This window comes from Carettochelys insculpta, chromosome 2 (genome assembly GCF_033958435.1).
Source record: "Carettochelys insculpta isolate YL-2023 chromosome 2, ASM3395843v1, whole genome shotgun sequence".
Classification (NCBI taxonomy): Eukaryota; Metazoa; Chordata; order Testudines; family Carettochelyidae; genus Carettochelys; species Carettochelys insculpta.
This window is the reverse complement of record NC_134138.1, coordinates 160,666,569-160,691,850: the sequence shown is the minus strand read 5'-3', so window position 1 is coordinate 160,691,850 and position 25,282 is coordinate 160,666,569. Positions and strand designations below refer to the sequence as shown.

At 41.7% G+C, this 25,282-nt stretch overlaps 1 protein-coding gene across 1 annotated transcript in view; it reads left to right on the top strand.

The window, feature by feature from the left end:
• Window positions 1–25,282, top strand: part of LOC142009614 (dynein axonemal heavy chain 5-like) — a 254,663-nt gene that overhangs the window by 152,630 nt on the left and 76,751 nt on the right. The window contains exons 57-61 of the mRNA XM_074987917.1: window positions 1,070–1,350; window positions 3,546–3,761; window positions 6,041–6,208; window positions 14,051–14,269; window positions 17,354–17,530. Coding sequence (XP_074844018.1) covers window positions 1,070–1,350; window positions 3,546–3,761; window positions 6,041–6,208; window positions 14,051–14,269; window positions 17,354–17,530 — 1,061 coding nt within the window. The remainder of the gene's footprint in view (window positions 1–1,069; window positions 1,351–3,545; window positions 3,762–6,040; window positions 6,209–14,050; window positions 14,270–17,353; window positions 17,531–25,282) is intronic.

The following is a 25,282-nucleotide window of genomic DNA, read 5'->3' as shown; positions in this document are numbered from 1 at the left end:
AGACCTCCCAGGAATGTTCAGTACCTTAAAGCAAGAATGAGCACTGCGCAGAATTGAACTGCACAAACGTATCCTTATAGAATAGTAACAGAGAGGAAGCCGTGCTAGTCTATACACTATCAAAACAAAAAGCAGTCAAGTAGCACTTTAAAGACTAGCAAAATAGTTTATTAGGTGAGCTTTCGTGGGACAGACCCACTTCTTCTGACCATAGCCAGACCAGAACAGACTCAATATTTAATATTTAATATTCAACCCTTATAGAGTTGTTCTTGTTTAGAAAGTAAGCAAAGTAATTATTTAGATATGTCCATTTATTTGTGTTTTCATACATATGATTTATTTTGTCTATCATTGTTAAAACTATGGAGCCTGTCTGGAGCTCAGGACCATACTGTCTGTATCTGGCTAACCCAGCACCACCTCCTCCAGATTTCCATGTAATGCTGAGCTTAGGAGCTCAATATGGTACCCCATATCTCCTGAGTGCCTGAAATCTCCAGGCCTCTCTGCCCTTTGCCATCTTCAATGGAGCTCGGGAGCAATGTAACAAGTTCCTCTTTTTCCTTGTCTTCCTCTTTCTTTTTTCCTTGTGCCTGTCAGATCTTATGAAAGTTTATGAGTGCACATCACAATACTAAATGTTAATGATTTTTGAAAGTCTCTGTTCATGTTTCTGTATTAATGTTGAATTAAATATCTGTTATCCTGAATAAGTACAGTAATGGGGCCTGAGAGTTTTACGCAATTAAAAACCAGTACAAATAAAATAAATACCTAAAATTAATAGGCCTAATCCATATTTAGAAATCTGAGTAAGTGATTCAGAGCATGATTCTGTTGTCCCTTACTCCAGTGAAAATCAGGAATAAGTGTTGGGAAAGAAATGAAGCTACACTGGCGTAAAACAGGTATACAATAAGTGAGATCAATCTCCAGGCCACTTACTCAGAATCCTAAATATGGATTTGGATGACTGATTGTAGGCGCTGAAGTTTCAACATTTAGGCTTGTGCCTCACTTTTTTCTGATGCATAAATATATTGTTTTGGTAATTGGATTTAAACAGGGCTTGCGAAACTCATGGAAGCTGAGATTTCAGTAAACCAGCTGTCCAAGGAACTGGCAGTAAAAGAGAGAGATTTGGCTGTTGCTTCTCAAAAAGCTGATGGGGTTTTACTGGAAGTGACTTTGAAAGCCCAGGCTGCTGAAGCAGTAAAGATGCAGGTCCAGAAGGTAAAAGACAAAGCACAAGCCATAGTGGATGAAATTGCTGTTGATAAAGCAGCAGCTGAGGAGAAGCTCGAAGCTGCAAGACCTGCGCTGGAGGAAGCAGAGGCAGCCCTGCAGGTCAGAATTGAATTGGTACAATAATAAGGCACACAGATAATGGGAGTAATGATCATCGTGAGCGGAACCTACAGCATCTAATTATGTTTGTCTGTCTTCAGCAAAGCAAATCAGAATGCTGAAAATACCTAAATTGACAGGATCCTGTTGCCATGCTAATTGTGAGTGAGATAGATTGTCTGGCGACTGGAGTTGACTCAGCGAGACACCTTACACTAAATACAATCACATACTACCCTTTGGGTGAGATTAAACCTAACTCAGCTCCAGGGCCCTGGGGTAAGATTTCAAAGGCTGTTTCCTCCACTTGCACTCCTGAGCCACGGCCAGTCGCAATCTCAGTTTTGTTCTTGTGACTGACAAACTCCAGAGGTCTCTGGCACTGGATTGCTGCCCCCCGTACAGAAACCCTAGCAGAAGCATAAAGGTGGGCAATGCCTCTTCTGCTGTGAGGCACCAGGGATGAGCTACAGCAGGCAGAACACCATTTAGTAAACGGTGCGTCTATTCCCTTAGCACACTTTGATCCAATTCGTCGATACGGTGCACAGCGTGTAGGCTGCTGGGTCAATGTAAAGTGAGTCACACTCGTTCTATATTTCTCATTCTCCTGCTTCGCTGCAGTGATGGTTACTCTGACTGGCTCTGTGCACTGAGGTGTAAACTCAAAAAGGGAGGCAGGTGACCCCAAAGAGACATCATGTGCAAAACTGTACAGTGCACTGCAGCCATTAGTGCCACCTAGACCACGGCACTGCCGTCCACTCCTGTCACAGCCACACAGAGCAGCGGGGTATCGCTGTCACAGCACTTCTAAGGAGCCCAGGACAACTGCCCCATTTCCTCTCTCTGAGTGTCTCGTTAAAGCATGTATAAATGGTGGGCGTAATCTAGGGCAGCCGTGAGTCTATACGTATCACAAGTGGAAAGCTCATCTACAGGGACCCTGCTGATGAAAAACACCTGGCGGTGCTATTCTCTGTGCTCTGCTGAAGTCCCTGGGTGAGATGTGTCTCCCTCCATATTCTCCATCCTGTATTCCGGTTCAGTGTGAGATTGATGCCTGGCACATGGTCCATGGAAATTGCAGTCTGTTTTCCTTTGTATGCTAGAGAGAGTGTCAGATAGCGGAGGGGCAGGCTAAGGATGGTGCAGGAACCAGAACTGGTGCAGACTGGGGCAGGAGCAGGCTGAGGCAAGTGGGAGTCTGTCAAAACTACCAGGCACTTGGAAATTCTCCCAGCTAGGGGAAGCACTGAGCAGACTGGAATTTCTGCTGCCATTAATAATCTATATACCTAGCTGGGACCCTTGCTCGTGGATTGTCTGGGGCCTGGGTGATAGGCATGTTTCTATCATAAGACCTGAGAGCAGCTGCCTCTTCTGACTCACCATCTTAGGCTCAGGGATGACCCATCACAGAGACCTGCCCTCACTCAGCGTGTATGTGACGATGCAGCCCGTTAAAGCTACTCAGGAATAGAGCGAGTTGGCAGCTTCCCACCAGAATGAGCTGTTGATGGAAAATGCAGTTTCTGCATGAGGAAAATTTTGAAAACTTAGAGTATGTCAAAAATATTTGATTTTCTGCCCGGAAAACCAAAATGTTTAGTTTCAGGCCAGTTCCACCTAAATTGGACTATTTTATTTTGCTGAATGGACCTGAAATACTGTACGACTCATTAATCCAGAGGGTGCAGTGCTCCAGCAGACCACTGCTGCCTAAACGAGAACGAACTAACGACAGTAGGGACATCAGCTGCAGGGCCCACACCTTTGGCTCCTTCCCTTGCACACAGCTGTCGTACCTTCACTTGTGCATGTATAAAGTTGAAACTATTGGAGAATCAGGAGCACACCAGCACTGCTTGCAAAACTACAACTGCAGTGCTTGCTCTAGATACACAGCCTTGAAAAAGTCAGTCGTGTGTACTTCAGGCACAGTACTTTGGGGAGGTGCCACCAGTGCATAGCAGTTCATCATCATCTCTGCTATCCATCACGGGAAGTGGCTAAGGCACAACCTTGCCCTTTATGTGGCTAGAAACACACACTTCATTTTGAATTTTAATTAGATTACATTGGCTACGAGGAGACATTGGTCCCTGATAGAGCCCTTCATTAATTCTCATGCACTTCAGTTTGCAAAGGGTAGATGCTTAAATAAGACTCTTTTTTATTTTGTAATTTTTCAGACTATTAAACCAAATGACATTGCTACTGTTCGTAAACTGGGTAAACCTCCTCACTTGATAATGCGGATCATGGATTGTGTGCTGCTTCTGTTCCAAAGAAAAATTGATTCTGTGACAGCTGACCCAGAACGAACATGTGTGAAGCCATCATGGACTGAAGCACTGAAGCTAATGAATAATTCAGGATTTCTTAGCATGCTGCTTACTTTCCAGAAGGTAACAAATAAATTACATCAGGATTCCTCATAACAACCCCTATAGATCCACATGAGCCTGTTCTCTGTGTTTATGTTATTTATAATTCATAGTAGTTGTAGTTCAAACATTGACCTTATTAAAGCTGTTTTTGGCCTTTTTATAGTTCATAGGGGTTAGTGCTTTCTGTATTTGTACAGAATTTACATTCAGTGAGGTAAGTAAACTCATTTCTTTTTCTTGATCATTATTTTTGTAGTCCTTTCTGCAGAAGAGAACTGAATAACTCAAGAGCCTAGCAAGAAGGTTGTACAAATATCCTAAGCATTGGGTCAAATCCTGAAGTTGTAACTCTGGCTCAATTCTGTTCTCACTCAGACAAATTCCTATTCTTCAAAGGAAAGTTGCCTAAAAAATAATAGGTTGAAATTTGTGTGAGGTTTGCTAGATCTCTGGATGACTGTTGATGGCCACAACAGCCTATGTGCATCTCCTGATATTACCAGGACTGTTTTTGTACATATATATAAGATGTTACCTATGATAGAAAAGTGTACACTTCTAAGAATTGTTTGGTCAGTCTAAAAAAGTTTGCGAAGTGCTTCACATCTACAACAAAAATGTTCCAAGTGAGCCATATGTGTTCCAGCCACCATTCTACTTACGTTTACTTTCAGCAAGTACAAAAATGGATTCACTTTCTACAGTTCCATTTTGAACCATGTTTGTGCCAATGTGGATAGAGGTTTCTGGCGTCCTAGCACAAATTGTTCTCATAGTCCTTCCATTTGTGCTGCAGTGCATCAGTCACTGCTTAGATGTCTGCACTTCATTTTCTGCATTCTACTGCACAGAGGTCAACTTGGCTGGAAGCCATTCACTTATAGAAATAGCTCTGCATACACAGTGGAGCCCTGCTGTGCGAGCTATTTCAAAAGCAGACAACTTCTGCAAACAAGAGAGCTGCAAAAGCTTCTTCTCAGCTCAGAGCCATGTCCAAATAAGACAGTTTATATGCATGCTCCTGGCTGGCCAAAGGCCACCTTTGGGTCTTGACTATAGCATAAGAAGGAGATCTAGAAGCAGCCTGAGAGAAAAAACAACATGCAAATGTATAGCTAGAGGTCTGAGTGGCTTTTTGAGCTTGGTATAAACCAGAGAAGTAATCCATAATAGTAAAAATTAGAAGCCTGAAAGTTCAGTATTAAATAATCACAACTATTCTGAGTGTCAGCAGAAAATCTGCCCTTTTTTACTAAGAGTTTAACTGGACCCTGAGGACTCACCCTCCACCTAATCTGAGGTGTTCTCTTACACAAGTGAAATGCCAAGTGGGGTGGTTGTCCAGGGAAAAGGACGGTGGAAAGGAGTTGGAAAGACCCAGATGCAGAGGATCCAGGCCTGGAGCTGTGGGGATTACAGAATCTATTTGAGAAGAACCAGGATTCTGACAAACTGCAGACTTAGGAGACATGTACACATTTTAACCGTGATTTCTGAAACAGTGCTGAGTACGCTTTATTCTTATGAGTACATGAAGGTTATGTAATTCCAGCACTGGTTCAGATGTACCCTTGGTTGATGCCTGTTGTTGATAATGGGTAATTTTCATAATACAGAAAAGGTTTGAATGGGGATGGGGTCTCCGTTCTCCTTTCATCCTCTGTAGTCATCCTGAGTCATATTGGCAGGGCCTTGTGAAAAAACTGGTTTAGCACCTGTTCAGCCACTTTCTGTCATGGACCACAGGGTGGACAGTCAGGCCTGGTGAAGATATGTTAGAAGAACAATATTATTTAAAGTCACTTTTTAAAAATAAGTATAATTATGCCAATCGTAAAGTGATTATTATTTTGGTAAAGATCATTTCCCATACTTCAGGTCTTCTGAAAAATTAATTGGTCACATTCATGTAACTTAATTCATGATTTAACTTTATTATTCGTAGCTTTCTTGCAATTAAAATCCTCTGATTGTAGTGTTTTGGCTTTACTGTGTGTTTTACTTTTATATGCATGATATGATGATGTAATAAATAATGATAATAAGTTATAGAACTAGAAAGGACCTTGGGGCGTCATTGAGTCCAGTCCCCTGCCCTCTTGGCAGGACCAAGCACCATCCTTTTTTTTCCCCCTTCCTCTATTTGCCCCTGATCCCTAAATGGCCCCCTCAAGAACTGAGCTCACAACCCTGGGTTTAGCAGGCCAACGCTCAAACTAATGAGATATCCCTCCTCCCTATACTGTACTGTACTGTCTTTGTGTGTGTATTATATATATTTCTTTATTATTAAATAGGATTCAATTACAGAAGAGATTGTGGAGTTGCTACAACCTTATTTAGACATGGAAGATTATAATCTGGAGACTGCTAAAAAAGTTTGCGGCAATGTGGCAGGTCTATGTTCATGGACACAGGCAATGGCATACTTCTACAGTATTAATAAGGAAGTCCTTCCCCTTAAGGTATATCATATATTTATTTTCCACTAATGAGAGGTGGGTTAAAATGCTAAAACACACGCATTAAAAAGAATACTAGGAGTCTAAATGATCAGATTGGTAAATTAGAGTGCTTCCTATTGAATGAGGATATTGATATAATAGGCAACATAGCAATTTGTTGGAATGAGGATAATCAATAGGACACAGTAATACCAGTGTACAAAATATATGGGAAGGACACAAGAGGTTGTGGTGGTGGGGAACTGGCACTATATGTGAAAGAAAGAATCTAGAATACAATGAAGTAAAAATCTTAAATGAACCAAACTGTATCATAGCATCTCTGTGGACAGCAATTCCAGCCAGATTGGCTGGGTACATGTCATCTCAGGAGAGATAAAGTTTCTTGACACCTTAAATGACTGCTTCTTGGAGCATCTGGTTTTGGAACTCAGAAGAAGAGAGGTGATTCTTGATTTAGTCCTAAATGGAGCACAGTGTCTGATCCAAGAGGTAAATATATCTGGATATCTTGTTAATGTTGACCATAATATAATTATATTTAATATCCCTGTGGTGAGGAAAACACTACAGCAGTCCAACACTGTAATAAGTAATTTCAGAAAGGGGAACTACACAAAAATGAGCAAGTTAATTAAACAGAACTTAAAAGGCACAGTGGCAAAAGTGAAATTCCTGCAGGCTTCTTGAAAACTTTTTAAAGACACCATAATAGAGGCTCAATTTATATATATATATCCCAAATTAAAAAACGGAAGTAAGATAACCAAAAAAGTACCACTTTGGCTAAATAACAAAATGAAAAAAGCAGTGAGAGACAAAAGGGCATTGTTTAAAAAGTGGATGTTAAATCCTAAGGAGAAAAATAGAAAAAGAGCATAAACAATGATAATCAAAGTGTAAAAATATAATTAGGAAGGCCAAAAAAAGAATCTGAAGAACAGCTAGCCAAAAACTAAGAAAGTAATAGCAGTTTTTTAAGTATATCAGAAGCAGGAAGCCTGATAAGCAATCAGGGGCCACTGGATGATCAAGATGCTAAAGGCATACTCAAAGTCAATCAGGCCATTGTGGAGAAACTAAATGAATTGTTTGCATAGGTCTTCAGGGCTGAGGATGTGAGGGAGATTCCCTCACCAAAGGCTTTTAAGTAAAGTAAGCTGTCATGGGACAAGAGTATAGGCAATTTCATGGGTTGGTAACTGATTAAAAGATACAAAACAAATGTTGCGTCTACACTAGGAACTACCTTCAAAGGAAGGAAGTCCAACTTCAAAGTCCTTAATCCATTCCTGGGAATGGAGTAGTGCCCTACTTCAAAATTTAACTTCAAAGTAGGGTGTGTGTAGGTGCTCAACTTCAAAGTCTGTTACTTCAAAGTTGTACTTCGAGTAAGCGACTTCGAAGTTATTTTTGTAGTGTAGACATGACCAAAGAGTAGGAATAAATGGTCAGTTTTCAAAATGGAGAGCGGTGGTGTCCCTCAAGGGTCTGTAATGGGAACAATCCTGTTCAACGTATTCATAAATGATCTGGAGAAAGGAGTAATCAGTGAGTTGGCGACATTTGCAGATGATACAAGTTTACTCAAGATAGTTAACTTCTAAACAGACTGAAAGGAGCTTCAAAAAGATCTCACAAATTTGGGTAAGTAGGCAACAAAATGTCAAACGAAATTCCATGTTGATAAATGAAAATTAATGCATATTGGAAAACATAATCACAATTATACCATAAAATGATGGGGTCTAAATTAGCTGTTATTCAAGAGAGAGGCCTTGGAGTCATTGTGGATAGTTCTCTAAAACATTCACTCAATGCAAGAGTTAAAAAAGCAAACAAAATGTTGGGAAGCACTAAGCAAGGGTTGCTTAATAAGACAGAAAATATCATATTGCCTCCAAATAGATCCGTGATATGCCCACATCTTGAATACGGTGTCGTCTCATCTCAAACAAGATATATTGGAGGTAGAAAAATTCATGAGAAATTATTAGGGAGTATTGAAAAGCTGCCATAAAAAGATAGATTAATAAGACTGGGACCTTTCAGCTTGGAAAAAGACAACTAAGGGAGGGGAGAATTTGACTGAGGCCTATAAAATCACGGCTGGTGTGGAGAAAGTAAATAAAGAAAAGTTATTTGCTCCCACCCATAACAATAAGAATAAGCAGCAGATTTAAAACAAACAAAAGGAAGTGTTTCTTTACACCGCCAGCCAGTGGAACTCTCTGCTAGAGGATGTTGTCTAGCCAGGACTTTAACAGGGTTCAAAAAGAATTAGATAAATTCCTGGAGGATAGGTCCATCAATGGGCTATTAACCAAGTTGGGAAGGGATAGTGTCCTAAGCCTCTGTCAGGGCTGGGAATGAGCAGCAAGGGGGTGGATCAATTGACGATTACCTGTTCTAGGCCGTGTCTACACTAGCCCCAAACTTCGAAATGGCCATTCAAATGGCCATTTCGAAGTTTACTAATGAAGCGCTGAAATGCATATTCAGGGCTTCATTAGCATGCGGGCGGCCACGGTGCTTCGAAATTGACACAGCTCACCACCGTGCGGCTCGTCCAGACGGGGCTCCTTTTTGAAAGGACCCCACCTACTTCGAAGTCCCCTTATTCCCATGAGCAGATGGGAATAAGGGGACTATGAAGTAGGCGGGGTCCTTTCGAAAAGGAGCCCCGTCTGGACGAGCCGCGCAGCAGTGGGCCGTGTCAATTTTGAAGCGCCGCGGCCGCCCGCATGCTAATGAAGCGCTGAATATGCATTTCAGTGCTTCCTTAGTAAACTTTGAAATGGCCATTTGAATGGCCATTTCGAAGTTTGGGGCTAGTGTAGACGTAGCCCTAGTCATTCTTTTAGGGGCACCTGGTATTGTCCACTGTCAGAAGACAGAATATTGGGCTAGATGGGCCTTTGGCTTGACCCAGTATGGCTGTTATGTTCTTGACTTCTCATCACAGTTGTACTAACTAAACTATTTACTCAATATTTATTTGCTTACTGTTAGTTTACTTACATAGAAAGTATTTTAAAGGAGCACCATGGATGCAAAACAAACACTTGAAAGTGAGGAAACACCAACATTAAGTTTGTTTGTGCAACATTAGTTGGATCTCTGGTGCATGCACATTATAATACAGATTTTAACTGCATGATCACATCATTTTTTTAGTTTAGACCGGCCCTCACCTAATTCCAAACGCAGCTTCTCTTCTCCTTTACTCTGACAGAGCTCTAGCACAGACCAATATTGAAAGTACAATGCCACAGTGGCTCCCTGCTGATTGGCAGGCCCCGAGTGAAGAGAGGACATGGATACACTTTACCACGGCCCAGTACAGGGAGGAAGTCCATTACCATCACAAAAAATATCTTTAATTAGTATGTCTGTGTGGATTGGGCTGGGGGCTTATGTTATTGGTCCCCCTTAGGCCCAGTGAAAAGTTGTTTGGTGCTTGCTGCTAGGAAAGGCAATTGCAAAGAAATTCCAGCTCTGCCTCCACAGGCTTGGGATGGCACATCCTCTGTATTGTTTACATGTAGAAGCTGTGAGGAGTTGGATCATGCTCAGTGTAAATGGAGTCTTTGGAGAATTTAGCTTCCAAAATCTAACAAATCTCTCCTGAGCGTATATGAGATCTTTCAAATGCTTACTTGGACAAATTTGGGTGTCTTTTCATGTTGGTGGCAAAAGACACATTCCTTATACCAGTGAGCCTTTGAACCTAATTTCAGATTCCTGCTCAGAAGCATGGGGATGCTAGAGCTTCTCAAGACAAAGTTTGTGAGAATTTTTTGCAGTGAGCAAAAATGTCCCCTTGTCTCTTCTTGAGACATGTCTTAACTGTTATTCCTTAAAAAATGAAATAAAGTCCAAACTGAACAGTTAACATTTGGCAAAGTTTTAAGGCAAATGGTCTATTAAAATGGAAAGTGGTGATGACCCTGTGTGCAGGGATCACTATCTGAACGTCCTATAATCCTGAAGTAATGTTTCCCAAATGGTGTTCTAAAGTGAAAATCAGGGTTCCATGAAAAAATTCCATTACAATAGCTGACTCCTCTGCAGCTCCCTGCCCTGCCACCACTGAAATGTTAGAATTAAATTTAATTGGTTTAATGTCCGGCAGACGGCAGGAGGGATCCAGCCGTTAAACCAACTGAATTTAGTTCCATTATATTAGCCTGGGGGTAAGGGGTGGTTTGCAGGATGGGGGTTAAAGCTTGGGGACTTGATCTTAGCCAAAAGGCCAAGAAACTAAATATGAGTCAACAGTGTGACACTGTAATAAAAAACAAAAACAACCATCATTCTGGGATGTAATAACAGGAGTGTTGTAAGCAAGACATACAAAATAATTCTTCCGCTCTACTCTACACTAATTAGGCCTCAACTTGAGTATTGCTTGCAGTTTTGAGCATCACATTTCAAGGAAGATATGGAAAAATTGGAGATGATCCAGAGAAGAATAACAAAAATGATTAAAGGTCTTGGAACCATGACCTATGCGGGAAGATTGAAATAATTGTGTTTGTTTAGTCCGGAAAAGAGAAGGCTGAGAGGGGTCAGAGTAACAGCTTACAAGTACCTAAATTGTTCTGCTTAACCTCTGATGAGAGAACAAGAAGCAATGGGCTTAAATTACATTAAGAGATGTTTAGTTTGGGCATGAGGTAAAACTTCCTGTCAGGGCAGTTAACCACTGGAATTAAATTGCCTAGGGAGGTTGTGGAATTTCCACCACTGGAGATTTTTAAGAGCAGGATAGACAAACATCTGCCAGGGATTATCTGGATGGTGCTTGGCTGTGCAATGAGAGCAGGGGATTGGACTTGATGACCTCCAAAATCCCTTCCAGTTCTATGATTCTCTGATTGGGCAGGGCTGTTGATGCAAAGTTCTAGTTCCCTGCATACAGGCATAGGCCGATGCCTGGCATTGATTCTTCTCCACGTTGAGAGGCAGCACTGGGCCCAATTGACTTGAATGGCTATGGTTACGCTTCAGCGATCTGTCGACACAAGTCACTGTTGGAAGAGATTTCCCAACAAAACTTCTGTCGACAGAGTGTTGCCACACACAAAAGCCAATTGGAAGAGTGCTCCACTCTGTCAACACAGTGGCCAGACTGCCCGGCCGCTCTCTCAACAAAACAGGCACCTGGAAACGCAGCAGGCAGGGCTGCCCATTACCTGGATAAGCTGTCTGTTGTGAGAAGGCTGCCCAGAGCATCCATGCAGCTTTTTGTCTAGTGACAGAAGGAAGAGGTAGAAGGTTGTCGATGGAAGTGCTGACTTTTGTCAACAAACTGTTGACAAAATGCATTTTGTGTGTGGATGTTCCACCAGTTTTGTCCACAAAACTGGGGGTTTGCTGGTATAAAATGATAAATTTACACACTAGAATCTGTATTTATTCATGCCATATATAAGCAAATAAAAACGGTTTCTTCTAATCTTATAGAAACGTTCTAATTTTAAGAATAACTGAAACATACTAACATCAACCCATTGAATTGAGTGCTAATGTCAGGTGGACCAGTATTAAACTGTATTGCAGCAGGAGACAGCCGTAGAACGTTAACCCTAGTCTTTTAGTTCACAAGGTTGCTATTCTCACGTTTGCTCTACCAGCATGTGTATCTTAACAGTTTCATGATCAGTTTTGTAATATTGCCTGTGAGGATCTGATAGCTGGTGCCGGAAACAGGACACATGCCCTTTGTAATACTCTGAGGAGAAATACTGAATCTAAAAAAGATTGCGTTACATCTGATACAACCGGGTTGAGGGAATGGCAGCCACAAGCACAAAGAAAGCCATTAGATTCTGTGCAAGGATCCTTGCCAGAACACTGCCATTTCTTCCCTTCATGGTCACACCATTGTGGTAGACTAGATCACCGTAGTTCTGAAGCTCTATTTTATTTTAATTCAAAATGTTAGGCCTTTTCCAATAGAGTTGCCTGCAGATGGGAAACAGATAACGTGTTCCTTTACTTGGATACAGCCATCCCCCTCCTTCTCAACCAATCTTACTGTAAATAACACCTTGTGACTATGACTAATGTGGGGAGTACAGTCCATTATTACAGCATAGTACTTCACTCTCCTGAACTGCATCAATATGTTATCAAGCACCTTTCTTTCCATAAGGTTAATCAATTTGTTTTGAATTGATTTGCTGTGGTAATGGTTCACAGCTTCTTTATGAACTATGCATGTCATCATTGTATTCCCCAAGGAGCTCTACCAAACCAAGGAAAGTACCATTATGTTCAGTGAACAATGTGTCAAAAAAGCTTTGGAAAACAAAATTATTCTTTCCAAAGAAGAGGGTAATTGAGATCAGACACTTACGCACATTCCTCCAATACTGGGTCTGTACAGTATTGTATTGGTTTTCTGCAGCTATGCATTTATTTATCTTGAGCTTGGACTCAAATCTCCGTCCATTTGTAGTAGGCCACAACATGGCCAGGTGTTTTATCATGTTGCTTCTGAGCATCAGCTAAGGTATGACAGTAACTGTACTCAGAAAGCGCGAGCAACGATTTGGCAGTGTTGTCAAATATTTTGTTACAAAACTAGAACACTTTGTTAGTTCATTTTGAGTAAACTACCTGACACCTTAATCCCAGAACTCCCCACTCTCCATACCTAGCACGCCAGGTAGTTGCCTGGGCTGCCTACCCCTAAATCCAGCCTTGATTATGGGTGAAAATCTCAAGACATGCACTTGCCTTTCCTTTTTCACAAGGATTTCACTAACTAAAGCAAGGAGATTCACTCTGGATTTCAGCATATTATAATCAGAATTAAGGACATTTTCATATCAGGGCCCTGTGTTACAAACCAGTGCCTCAGTAAACAGTTTAAAGAGTTGTCCTAAAGGTGTCAATGTTCTGTGCGTTTATTGGCTTGGGCAGGGCAGAAGAGATTTGCTTATGTGAGACCATTTGTGAGATAAATACTGGCAATAAAGCTTTTGACAGAAAATGCATGACCCTTGCAGAAATCTCATAACAGAAGGAGTATAGAGTTAAGTTATATGCTGGTTAAACAAGATGCTCATTAAATTCCAAAATAGCTAGTTCAGCTGGAAACAATCCTTAATTATAAATGTGATTACTAAGCAGGGTTTCCTTTAGTTGCTCCCTGATTCTTTACAATTATGTATATACTTGAATACACTTTTCATCATTCATTCAGTTTTGTCTGGTTGGAATGCACCAATTATGAGCTCAGATTTCAGTGATTAAACATTAGTAGTTAAGAATTAAATAAATAGGTGAAATGTTGACTGTATGTTAACCCCCAAAAGAGCAAAGATGAATGATTAGTGCAACTGGTACATTGTACTTTCTTCTAGTACACAAAAGTAATTGGGAGAAAAATAAGTCGTTTTCAAAAATAGCTGTTCATAATTCAGAAGTCATGGTTGTCATTTGTTTTTGCCCTAAGAAATTACTGAAGTTTGAGTCTTGGGTATAATACTGAACAGATTGCCTAATGTCCCAGCTGTTTCATAATGGCCTTTGAGTTCATTGCTGATTTTGAAAATGAAGATGCATTGCATGATTAACTGAGCAGCCTGAAGATACTAACTAATCAAAGCAGTTTAATATTGCACCAAGCCACTTAAAGTGATTTCTTTTCAGCAGTAACTAAAATTATATATATATTCAAATGCTGTGGTTTCAAAGAAACCATTGTATTAAAATAATATCTGGGTACTATACAGTTCATACTACAGTATAGTAGCCTTGAATGAACACTATGAGTTAGAACTGTCAAATAATTGGGATTCAATATTTTTCACTCTTAACTATTTGTAGGCAAATCTAGCATTGCAGGAAGCAAGGCTAGCAGTTGCCCAAACTGAATTAAATAACGCACAGAACCAGCTCAATGAGAAACAGCGGGAATTGGACCATGTACGAGCCATGTATAATGCTGCCATGCAAGAGAAACAAACTTTACTGGATGATGCTGAAGCATGCAGACGGAAGATGAACAATGCCACAGCCCTGATTGAAGGATTAGGTGGAGAAAAGGTATTGATGCATCTGTCATAAATTAGTTGCTTTGAGCACAATCCATAATAACAATCAATAGAGCCAAATAAAGCCACAGGCAAAAACTGACCTCTACATACAGTAGTGTGAATGATTTGTAGGTGATCTGAGCACGTATAACAAAGTTATAATAGCTCATTGACTTAATATGTCTCTTTTGTATGCACATTTATATCATGATTCTGCAATTCATGTTGAACTAATGGTTTGGTACAAACAGTGGATGCAATATGGACAAAGCTCAACAGGACCAGGTCTTTAATTCAACATTTGAGTTAAAATGCTATGAAAGGAATTGTTTTTTTTAAATATATGCCCAAGAATAGTATTTCAAAATATTGACTAAATCCCTGCAAAATGTTCCTAGTTGAAGGTGTAACCCACACACCTAGGTGTGGTTCACTGTCCCATGTAGTGGCACCTAGACTATTTACAGAGTAAATGAGGCTCCTCTACAACCTTAGATGAGAAGTAGTGGATTTTTAGCTCAAACTGTAGAACTGCCTCTATTAAGCTCCAGAGATCCTGGGTTTGAGCCTGTCTGTGAGTGGTTAAGCAAGAGTACCAAAACAAAATTCTTAAATATCTTCCATACTTATGCAATTTAAAAATATCCATTTTGAAGTTCTCAGTGGAGAGATTTATACTTGCAATAATAAACTGTTTCCAGGCTGAGCATTTTATATTTTAGCCTGGAGGCAAATTGTGTGGCTAGCAAAAAATAAAATCAAATCATCTCCATAAATATATCTTTTATCCAATTAAATATGGAGCTATAGGTCTTTCATTTGACAGTTTCATTAACACCTAGGCCTTGGCCACACTAGCACCTCCTTTCAGAAGGGCTACGGTAATGTGGCACTTCGGAATATGCTATTGAGGTGCTGCATATTCATACCAGCATAATAGCAGATGCGCACACTTCAAAACTTCTGGTTTCAAAATGCACGCTGCCGGTGTAGCTGGGGGCCTTTGAAAATGAGCCCCCCAATTTCGAAAGCCCTTTCTTCCCAAAACCAGACAGGAAGAAGGGACTTTTGAAATCAGGAGGCCATTTCAAAAGGCACCCGGCTACACAAGCAGCATGTCTTTCAAAACCGACAGCTTCAAAGCACACACAGCTGCCATTATGCTAATGTGATGCTGCATATTCATACCACTGCCTCATTAGCATATTCTGAAGTGCTGCATTACCATAGCCCTTCCAAAAGAAGGGCCTAGTGTGGGCATGGCCATAGGGTATAATTTCATTTGTCAGTATCCCCTGGGCAAAGCCCATCAGGTCACAAATGTTATAATTTTAATCTAGGAGGAAAATAAGATCTGGGTGCATTTAAGATCTTTAAAGTATTTTCTTTTCTATTCAGAATGCATATATGAAAATAGACTATGAGGAACATTGCCTTTATCAAATTCTGTGAAAGTCCAGGAAACCCTGAATATATGATTCGAACCCCAAAACACATTAGAGTTGGAAATTTTGGGAATGCTATGGAGTGACCATTCCCACCATGTGCTTTTAGTTTCAAGTTGCCTTTTCCTGTCAAGGTGAGGGATCTACGTTGATAGTCTCACTTCAGAGGCTAATGGCCCTGAACCTTTCCAGAGGCCTCAGAAGGGGGCAACTGTTCCTACACTGTTGCTCATTTGGCAGCACCTTAAAAATGTTTGTTTCGGTTAAATCCTGGTTTTGGTGAACTCAGTGAGAGTTTGCCATTGATTCTAGTGGGGACAGGATTTCACCATTTGCCCTTCACTTTGACAAAGCGGCTCTTTGCTGCCTTGTTCCCTGGCTTCTTCACAAGTCACTATGTTTATGGAGGACTTGTGACTGCTGAAGCAGAAAAAAGGGCAACTGGATCAATGACGGCGCATTTCTTGATCTACTTGATTCCATCATCAAGCGTATGATAGAATGATTTAATCACATGCAGTGGCTTTGCAGGAATAATAAGGAAATTGTTCACCTGTACCACTGCACTCCAAAAGTCTGGGAGTTTGAGGAGAAAAAGCTGTCTTTATGTTTTTTTTTAAAGTGTGTTTTAAATGTGTATGTAAGTGTTGAAGGCTTTGGCTACATGTTTTTACGTCATTACATTACATGTTGCACCTTTGTAGTCCATCACTCTCTTCTCTGGCAACATCCGTAATCTGGCGTGACTTTATTTAACTAGATGACCACTTATCATGCATGTGGCCAAGTTTTCTGTGATCCCTCAAAGGTTTTTTACTGCCACCAGTCCTGGTTCTCAGTGTTCTGTGCTGTTGTTTAGATGTAATTCACCCCTAAATGTCTTGTAAGAGCCCAGTAAGCAGTGGAAGTGTTGATAAGGCTGCTAGACAACATTGACCTCCCATGTTCTGGCATATTCTCTCTTTCGGCACTAGTCAGGTCCCAGGTCTGCTGGACTAGAGAGGTTCGACCTCTACACACATTAAAGGAGCAAATCTGAAATGTGTTGGCAATTCAGTGCGGTAGATTTTCATGGGTCTTGATCTGTAGGATCTTTCAGGACCCGTGAGTATGCTTTATTTTCAGGGATTAACAGCACAATAAAAGAATACACAAAGCCTGGTCCTGCAATCTTTGCTCAGGCAAAACTTTCACTGGCTTCAAGGAAAGTTTTGTTTAAGTATATGAAACACGGACAGACCTGGGTCATTCGCACCAGGGATAGCACCTGCAAGCATAGGATTTAAAGCCCTGCACTCTACCACATGAGCTAAAGGCCAGCTGGCTCTTAGCTGAGGCTATAGAGCAGTGATTTCACTCATCCTAGTATGAGGTCTCAGTACCTCTGGGTATTACATATAGATTGCATGACTGGGCCCGTAGTGCATAGAAAACAAATGAGAATAGAAATACATAACAGAAAGAAGTAATTTAAATAAAATCAAGTAGGAAATGGCTTACTCTTTCAGAAGAGAATGCTTTTAACCCAATAAGCTATTGGTTCAATTAACAGTAAAACTATTGGGGAAGAAGACAAGATGCTTTGATTTGAACTTTGGTTGAGTTTTGTGCCTATTTAACATAGTTATTTATAACATTTTATAATTTAGATTCGTTGGACAGAAAGCAGCAAAAATTTTCAAAATCAAATTATTCGATTAGTGGGAAATGTTCTTCTAGCCACTGGATTTCTTTCTTACTCTGGACCATTCAATCAGGAGTATAGGAATCTGCTGCTCCGGCTCTGGAAAACAGAGATGGACCGAAATAGGATTCCATATAGTGAGGTAAGTATTCCACTATTCTAGAAAAAGATACATTATTGTGCCCCACAAAGAAATACTGTTAAAAACATTTCATTCCTTAACAAAGAAATACTTTTAAATGATTTACAGGCTGTCATGTTCCATCTACTTCTTTTTGGGCTTGCCTACACTACCACCTTCCTTCAAGCAAGGGGACTTTGAAGTTGCCCCGGCACTTCGAAGTACCAGTGGGTGAACCCGTGGCTAGACGTGTCCAGGTACTTCAAAGTTTAAAACTTCAAAGTTGCCACAGGGACGGGGTGGTGGGAATTTGCTTAATGAAGTGCTGCCCATGCAAGGCAGCACTTCATTAGTAAACTCCCAACATCCTTATTACCATCCTTGTGTGGACAAGTCCTTTAAATAACAAAAAATAAAAACGGTAAATATACCAATATGAAAATATCTCATTCAAAAATCCCCCCCTTTTTTTTTTAATTCAGTCCATCATTAATCCTGCACATAATCGCATGATGGCGTTGGCAGCTTCAACTGTAATCTGAGATCTCCTTATGTTAACATTTCTGTGAATCACTTCAGCTATGTCCAGTATGAAGTGATAGTGAGATAATATTTTAAAAAGAGCCCAGTCCCATTGAAGTCCCTGTCAGCAACTGTAGGGTGACTGTGTTCCTAAATGCCAAAATATCCCCTTTTAGAGTATGTCCATATGAGTTTCACTAAATGCAATGAGTACATGTGTGTCTCGAGGACTTCCCATTAAAAAGATTACCATTTGCTTGCCAGAACTTTTCAGGGACTCTGCATCTGTCTGTGTTTGTCCTTTTGACCACACTCCTGTGTCAAACCCACAGGATGGCATGTAGGAGAAGGACGAGGCTTGTTTGGCTGAGGAGAGCAGAAGTTCCCTTCTGTTGCTCTCCTAAGCGTATCTCCCTGCTGCCTCCAAAACCACTCCTCTCTCTGTTGCCACCCACTATCCCTCCCACCAACATGAAAAATCTGGCCCACCTAGAACACTTATTTTGTTGTTACAATTCTGAATTATAAAACTGTGAATACTAAGGCTGGATTCAGGTGAAAGCTGCTTTTATTTGTTTCATATTTCTGCCAGATTGTGTCATGAATACTTTAATTAATTGTTCTTACAGATAAAATTGTCAAAGCAATCAACTGCTCGCTCGCAGAATAAAAAGTCCTTCAATTTCCATTTAGGATTATTTAAGTATAACATTAGGATAATTGAGATTTACTAGAAAATGTTTGTAAAATGGAACTGAACAGCTTTTCTGTTTCTCTGGCTCCCTACTCAGTGTAACTTGTTTGATTTTAAGTCTTAAAGTGACAAGAAAATGTTCTTAAAACCAATTACAGTACAGAACGCTGTGGCCTTTGAATAGGGAGATGCTATTTCTACACTCACATACTTCAGAAACTGGAAAAGAAGAGCAGTTCTAATCCTTGACATTGTCTACATGCAGTTGCACCATTTTTATTGAAGACATGATGCTAAGCTGATTTACTTAAACCAATGCAATTTTCTGGGCATGGGCAGTCTTACATCAGTTTAAATATGGCTTACAGTATTTTGGTTTATCTCCCTTAACAAGAATAAACAGGCATAGATTGCTTTGGTCCAATACCACACCTTTCATTAAGTTGGTCCAACTGCGTGTTTAGACAAGCTCTTCTCCTGCAGGCACAGTGGGAGCGCAATCACTGAGCCTTCAGAGTGTAGCAGGGCTGCAGGAACCCACAAATCCATACAAGGGTCTGCTCCCCAAAGAGTCTAGTTCATGAAACTCTTGTTGTGGCACTTTGTAGTTAGTGGCTCCTGTGGGAGTATGGACAAGAGAGGGGCTGCTACGTGCATCTTCCCTTCTCCTCCCCTGTTGCTCACATCAGGATATGCTATGCCTGTGGCACCTGCCCCAGTCCTTAGCCTGTGTGAATAGGCTGAAAGCAGCTGCATTCCTTTTCCATGACCTGGAAGAAGGATTCTTCAGGACCCAGGTGGCAGGATTTGAGACACATTTACAGACATTATCTTTCTTACTACTCTTCCCCTATCTCCTCTTGCTTTATATGAGAACTACATATTATTGATATGTCCATTTATTAGAGGTGCCAGCCACACCAATGGCTATCCTATCCTGCCCACACTCTAGCCATGCCCCTCCTACAGAGGCCCGTCTCCAAAAACTCTTTGTCAAAAGACTTTTGTAGCCATATTTGCCTGTGGAACATTCTCCACACTTCATACTCTCCAGGAGTAGAAGCATTTGAGAACAGTATCCTTAGAGAAGGAAGAATTAGTGACCTGTAATTCTGTTTCTCTACAGTTATTCTGACAACATTTTTACTCAGCCACCTCCCCTCAGAATTTGGGGATTATCTTTGTTAAGTTTCTAGGCTGATCGTTATTTTTTCCATATTTGACAGGCCGGACATAGACTGTCACAATTATATCGAGGTTTCAAAACATAACTGACTATTCTGCTTAGCTAGCTGTCCTTCAAAGGCAGACAGTGAGTACGTGTGTGAAACCATTTAAAAATAATATTTTCAATGAATTCAGTGCTCATGATAGGCAGTAGGTGGAGAGCCCTGGACTGTCCCAACCAGAAAGAACACAGCTTTATGGTTAAAGCACATGGCTCTGCCTTAGATCTCTCTTCTTTGCCACCAACAAAATGTGTTAAGTGCCTGAGTCACTGAGACACCCATTTTCAAATTGGGATGTGTAAACTTAAACACCTGGCCCCATAGTTAGGCACGTAAATAAATACTCAGAGTTTTAAAGTTGATGAGTACTTCGAACTTCCTAATCATAGAATCATAGAACACTCAAACTGGAAGGGACCTCGAGAGACTTCATGGCAGGACCATCCCTGATAGATGTCTGTCTAACTTGCTCTTAAATATCTCCAGTGTTGGAGATTCCACAACCTCCCTAGGCAATTTATTCCATGAAGTCTGAGAGCTGTAAATGCTTGAAACCTCTAAATGTCTGGTTAGCTAATGTTTAAATATGCAAATGTAACTATTAACTTCTTTGTGACTCATGTTTCCCAGCTTGTAAGTGAAAGTATTATGGTTTCTCTGTCTTTCAAGGATGCTCTGCAGCTTTCTTTAATAAAATGCTGACCTAAGGAGTGCAAATAGAACTAACCCTTAGATATCACAGCCACCTGAGTTTCTAACCTTCTTGATTTTATCATAAATCTTGCTATTTTTGGCATTTTTCTTAAAGCTCCAGCTTCTGGAGTCACCTGCATTAGTAAGAATCTCAGCATTCATTCAAAAAAGAGGGATGTTTCTAACCCTAATACAGTAAACTCTGTTTTAACCAGTGTTCCATCAACCAGAATGCTCAAACAACTGGCACCGAATGCCATCCCAGTGCCTAGTCCTTCTCCTCCATGGGGCTGTACTGCTCACGGCCGCCTCTGCCTCCCACTCCTCTCCCGCCCATTGGTCACATGGGCAGCAGAGGATCCACTCTGAATCCAGCCGCTGCCTGGGGTGTGGCACGTGCCTGGCTGCCCTGGAAATAAGGTGCCTCAGATCCAGCAGCCCAGGACAGGGCAGCCTCATGGACAGGAGGTGCTGTGTTAGCTAAACAGGGTGGGCTGCTCCAGCTGGTCCAGGGTCCCAGAGACCCCCATGAGTACACCCAAGTACATGGCCACCAATGAGATGAAGCTGGAGGCAGCGATCTAGCTGCTGGAAAGCAATGAGCTGACCTTGGGGTGAGGCAGATCCCCGCCATTCAGGGTAGGGGCTATGGGAACAGAAGCAGTACCGTTAGGTCCCACCGTGGGTCGCCCAGGAGAAGGAGGTGCCATTGAAGGAGAAGGGCAGCCCTGGAAGTGCAGCTGGCAGTGGGAGGAGCTGCTGTCCCAGCGGAGCCAAAAACAGGAGGAGCTGCCAGCCCTCCACAAGGTGGAGAAAGGGGGCCGAGCAAGGAGATTGCTGTGCTGCAGCAGGATGGGAGGAGCTCACCCTGTAGGCAGGCAAGCAAACAAGTCAGGTACTGGGGTGAAGACACCCCTGCACCATCTGGAACACTTGAACATCTGGCAACCTCCCAGTCCTGGGGCTTCCAGATATGAAAGAGTAGTGGTGGAGAATCTTTGAAAGTGTTAATCCTAATGATCCCCAAACCAGAAGGCAAATGAAAAGAACCCAAACTATATTATTTTTAGAACCATTTGATTGATTGGAGGCCTAACTGAACTCTTGAGGCTGGCAATACCAAGCCTAGCTCTGACTACAACTAACTTGGGAAGACTTAGGGTAGGTCCACACAGCAAAGTTATTTCAAACTAACACCCGTTATTTTGAACTAACTATCCTAGCATCTCCGCAATGCAGTGCTATTTCAAAATAATTTTGAAACAGTGGTTGGCTTGGGCTGCATCTACACTATGAGATAATATCAATTTTAAGTCAGTTAGCCCAAATTTTCCAAGTGTCTGTCCTCACTATAAATTCCATTAGCTCTATTTATGGAGGACTAATATCGAAACCCTAAAATTGTAGTAACCTGACAGGTGTGGCATTTAAATCAAATTTAAAATTCCGGATGAAGGGTAGTGAGGATGTGCCATGTCTTTAAATCAAATTCATTGTCCTCTGGACATGTCCTGAATGTGCCCCCAAATGCCCCACCTCTGGCCTTTCCCATCTCCACTGCTCTGAGGTGTGGAGGAGTTAAGCTGCAAGGTCATGAGAGGCAGAAAATCTTTTTTCTTTTTCTTTGCTAGTATTGTGGCTGTGGGGGGGCGGGGTCTGTAGTTCTGTGTATACCCCTGCTAGCTGCCTTTTTCTTCTGCACTGACTGGCGCCAGCCGCTGCCCACTTCCCCACCGTACCATGTGTCAGATAGGCTGTGGGTGGAGGTCATGCTTGTCAGGTAGGATGAGAAACTTCTTTTCAGACATTTATGTATTCTCCTGCCCCCGACATACCCTGCCTTCCCTCCCTGAGAGATGCCACACATTCTGGAACTTTCCCTCGCTTGCATCATGTCGTAGCTACTATGTGGGTGGGGATCGTGCTTGAATGAGAAACTTCTTTACAGCTGCTTACATTTTTTCCTGACCCCCACATCCCATCCCTACCCTTCCCCCAGAGGCGCCACACAGTCTAGAACTTTCCCGTGGCCAGCCGCATCATGTGGCTTGACCCTGAACCATTAAAAGGACGTGCTGTACAAGGTGCCAGGCAGCTTGTGCACAGTGAGGGTCACAATTTTTGGGAGCTGGCTGTAGCTGGGGGTCTTTTAGCCATTCAAGGGTCATCTCCCTCGGCGGTCACGATTTTCAGGGTTTGGCTATAGCCTGGGGTCTTTTAGGCATCTTGGGAAAGTCTTCCTTGGCAATCACAATTTTGTGGGGCTGGCTGTAGCCTGGGGGACATCTCCCTCGGTGGTCACAATTTTCAGGGGTTGACTGTAGCTGGGCATCTTTTAGCCACCCAAGGGACATCTCCCTCCACCGTCACAGTTTTTGGGGGTTGGCTGTAGCTGGGTTCTTTTAGCTGCCCTGGGGACGTCTTCCTTGGAGGTCATGATTACTGGGGGCTGGCTGTAGTCTGGGTTCTTTTAGGCAGCCAGGGGACATTTCCCTCAGCAGTCATGATTTTCGGGGCTGGCTATAGTCAGGGAGCTTTAATCCTTCTGGGGGATGTCTCCCTCAGTGACACAATTTTCAGTCAATGGAAGAAAATGCGTTGTCACTAGAGTGACTGTCCTCTTTGACAAAAATTTTGGCATTGACTTTACCCAGAGGCCAAAGGGGTGACTTTATTCGTGGGTCTTTTAGCTTCCCCAAGCCATAACTGTTTCCATGATTCATTCGAGTTTCAGTGGACCAACCATGCCTGCCTAAACTTACTTAACACAGCAGGGGAAAGAGGAGAATGAAATGTTGGAAGAAGCTGTCATATCTACATGTCCACATGTACTTGTGAGGCCAGAATGCTATGGGGCTCCGGGTTCAGAACTGTGGGAGAGGCAGCACTTGCTTTAAGCTACTTGTGTGTGGCAGCAGGAAGTTGATTTTGTGGGGATCGTGTGGGAAAGTGAAGATGCTCACAATTGAATGGATAAAACCCAGTGTTACGAAACCAATTTTAAAGAAATCAATTTTAGCTCGTAGTGTCGATGCAGCCTTATTTTGAAATTGACAAACTTCATTCTATAAGGAATAGCACCTAGTTAGAAATAGAAATTTCAAAATAGGCGCTGTTCATGCTAATACATGGAGCAAAAGATGCTAATGAGGCACAGATGCAAATTCCCCACGCCTCATTAGTATAACATCACGTGATTTGGAGTCCGGAAGACCATTCTTCCAGACCCCAAAATGCCATGTAGAAGTGCGGCCTTGGAGGGCGCTTTCAGAAGGAAATCCTTCTTCCAGAGGCCCCTTCTTCCCTAAAACTTTTGGGAAGAAAGGGCCTCCAGAAGCCGCCCTGGGGCCACACTTCTACACGGCATTTTGGAGTCCGGAAGAACAGTCTTCCAGACTCCAAATCATGTGACATTATGCTAATGAGGTGCAGGGAATTTGCATCCATGCCTCATTAGCATATTTCGCTCTGTGTATTAGCATGCCACTTCCAAAGGAAGTGGCCTGTGTAGAAACAGCCTCTGTGTCTATACTAGCATTGCTCTTTTGAATGAAGCATGCAAATGAGGAAAACCAAAAATGCAAATGAGGTGAGGATTTACATATCTGGCACCTCATTTGCATACACTTTCAAAAGAGCTTCTTTTGTTAGAAGAAAAAGCAGTGTAGATGCTGCTCTTTCAAAAATAACCCCCTTTTCAAAAGCATCCTTCTTCATAAAAAATAGGAAAGAAGTGTACTTTCGTAAATGGGGTTTACTTTCAAAAGAGCAGTGTCTACACTGCTTTTTTTTTCAAAAGAAGAGTATGCAAATGAGGTGCCAGATAACTCTGCACCTCACTTGCATTTTGAATTTCCCTCATTTGCATGCCTCTTTCAGAAGAGCAATGCTAGTGTAGACACAGCCAAAGGGAATAGAGCCTATTTCAAAATAAGCTAGTGCATCCAATGGATCTGTTTTGAGATAGGCTGTATTTGGGTAGATGCTATATTTCAAAACAGCTAAGTGCTATTTCGAAATGCATTTTGTATGTAGCAGCATTCATTCAAAATAAGCTATTCTGGAAAAACTATTGTGGAATAGCTTATTTCAAAATAAGTCTGCTCTGCAAACATACCCTTTGGTTAGTGGTGAGCAAAGGGCGGGGGCAGGCCCCCTTGGTGAGGCATGAAATTTCATGCTGGGGGGGCACAGCATGATCTGTTTCTGTTTTTATGCCTATGTATTCACATTTATGTACCGAGTAATAAAGTTTTTACATTCTACAGACTTATTTTTTTACCCATGCCCAAGGTATTTCTTTCCATATGAACATAACCAAAATTTCCACAGGTTTGGATTACATTAGACAGGTTGTGGGGACCCTGCTAATTCCAGGAACAAAAAGTGGGGCCTGACATAAAAAGTTTGCTCGTCCCTACCTTAGCTCATCAAACCCAATCCGACTATTCTTAGTATATGAAGTTAAGCATGACTGCGTCTACGCATGCCCTTCCCTTTTGGAAGGGGTATGTAAATTAAGTGGGTTAAAACTGCTAATGAGGCACTGATATGACTAGTCAGCACTTCATTTGCATAATATTGGCCACCCAGAGTGTCAAAAGTGCTGCTTTTCAATTGCAAACTAGTTGTGTA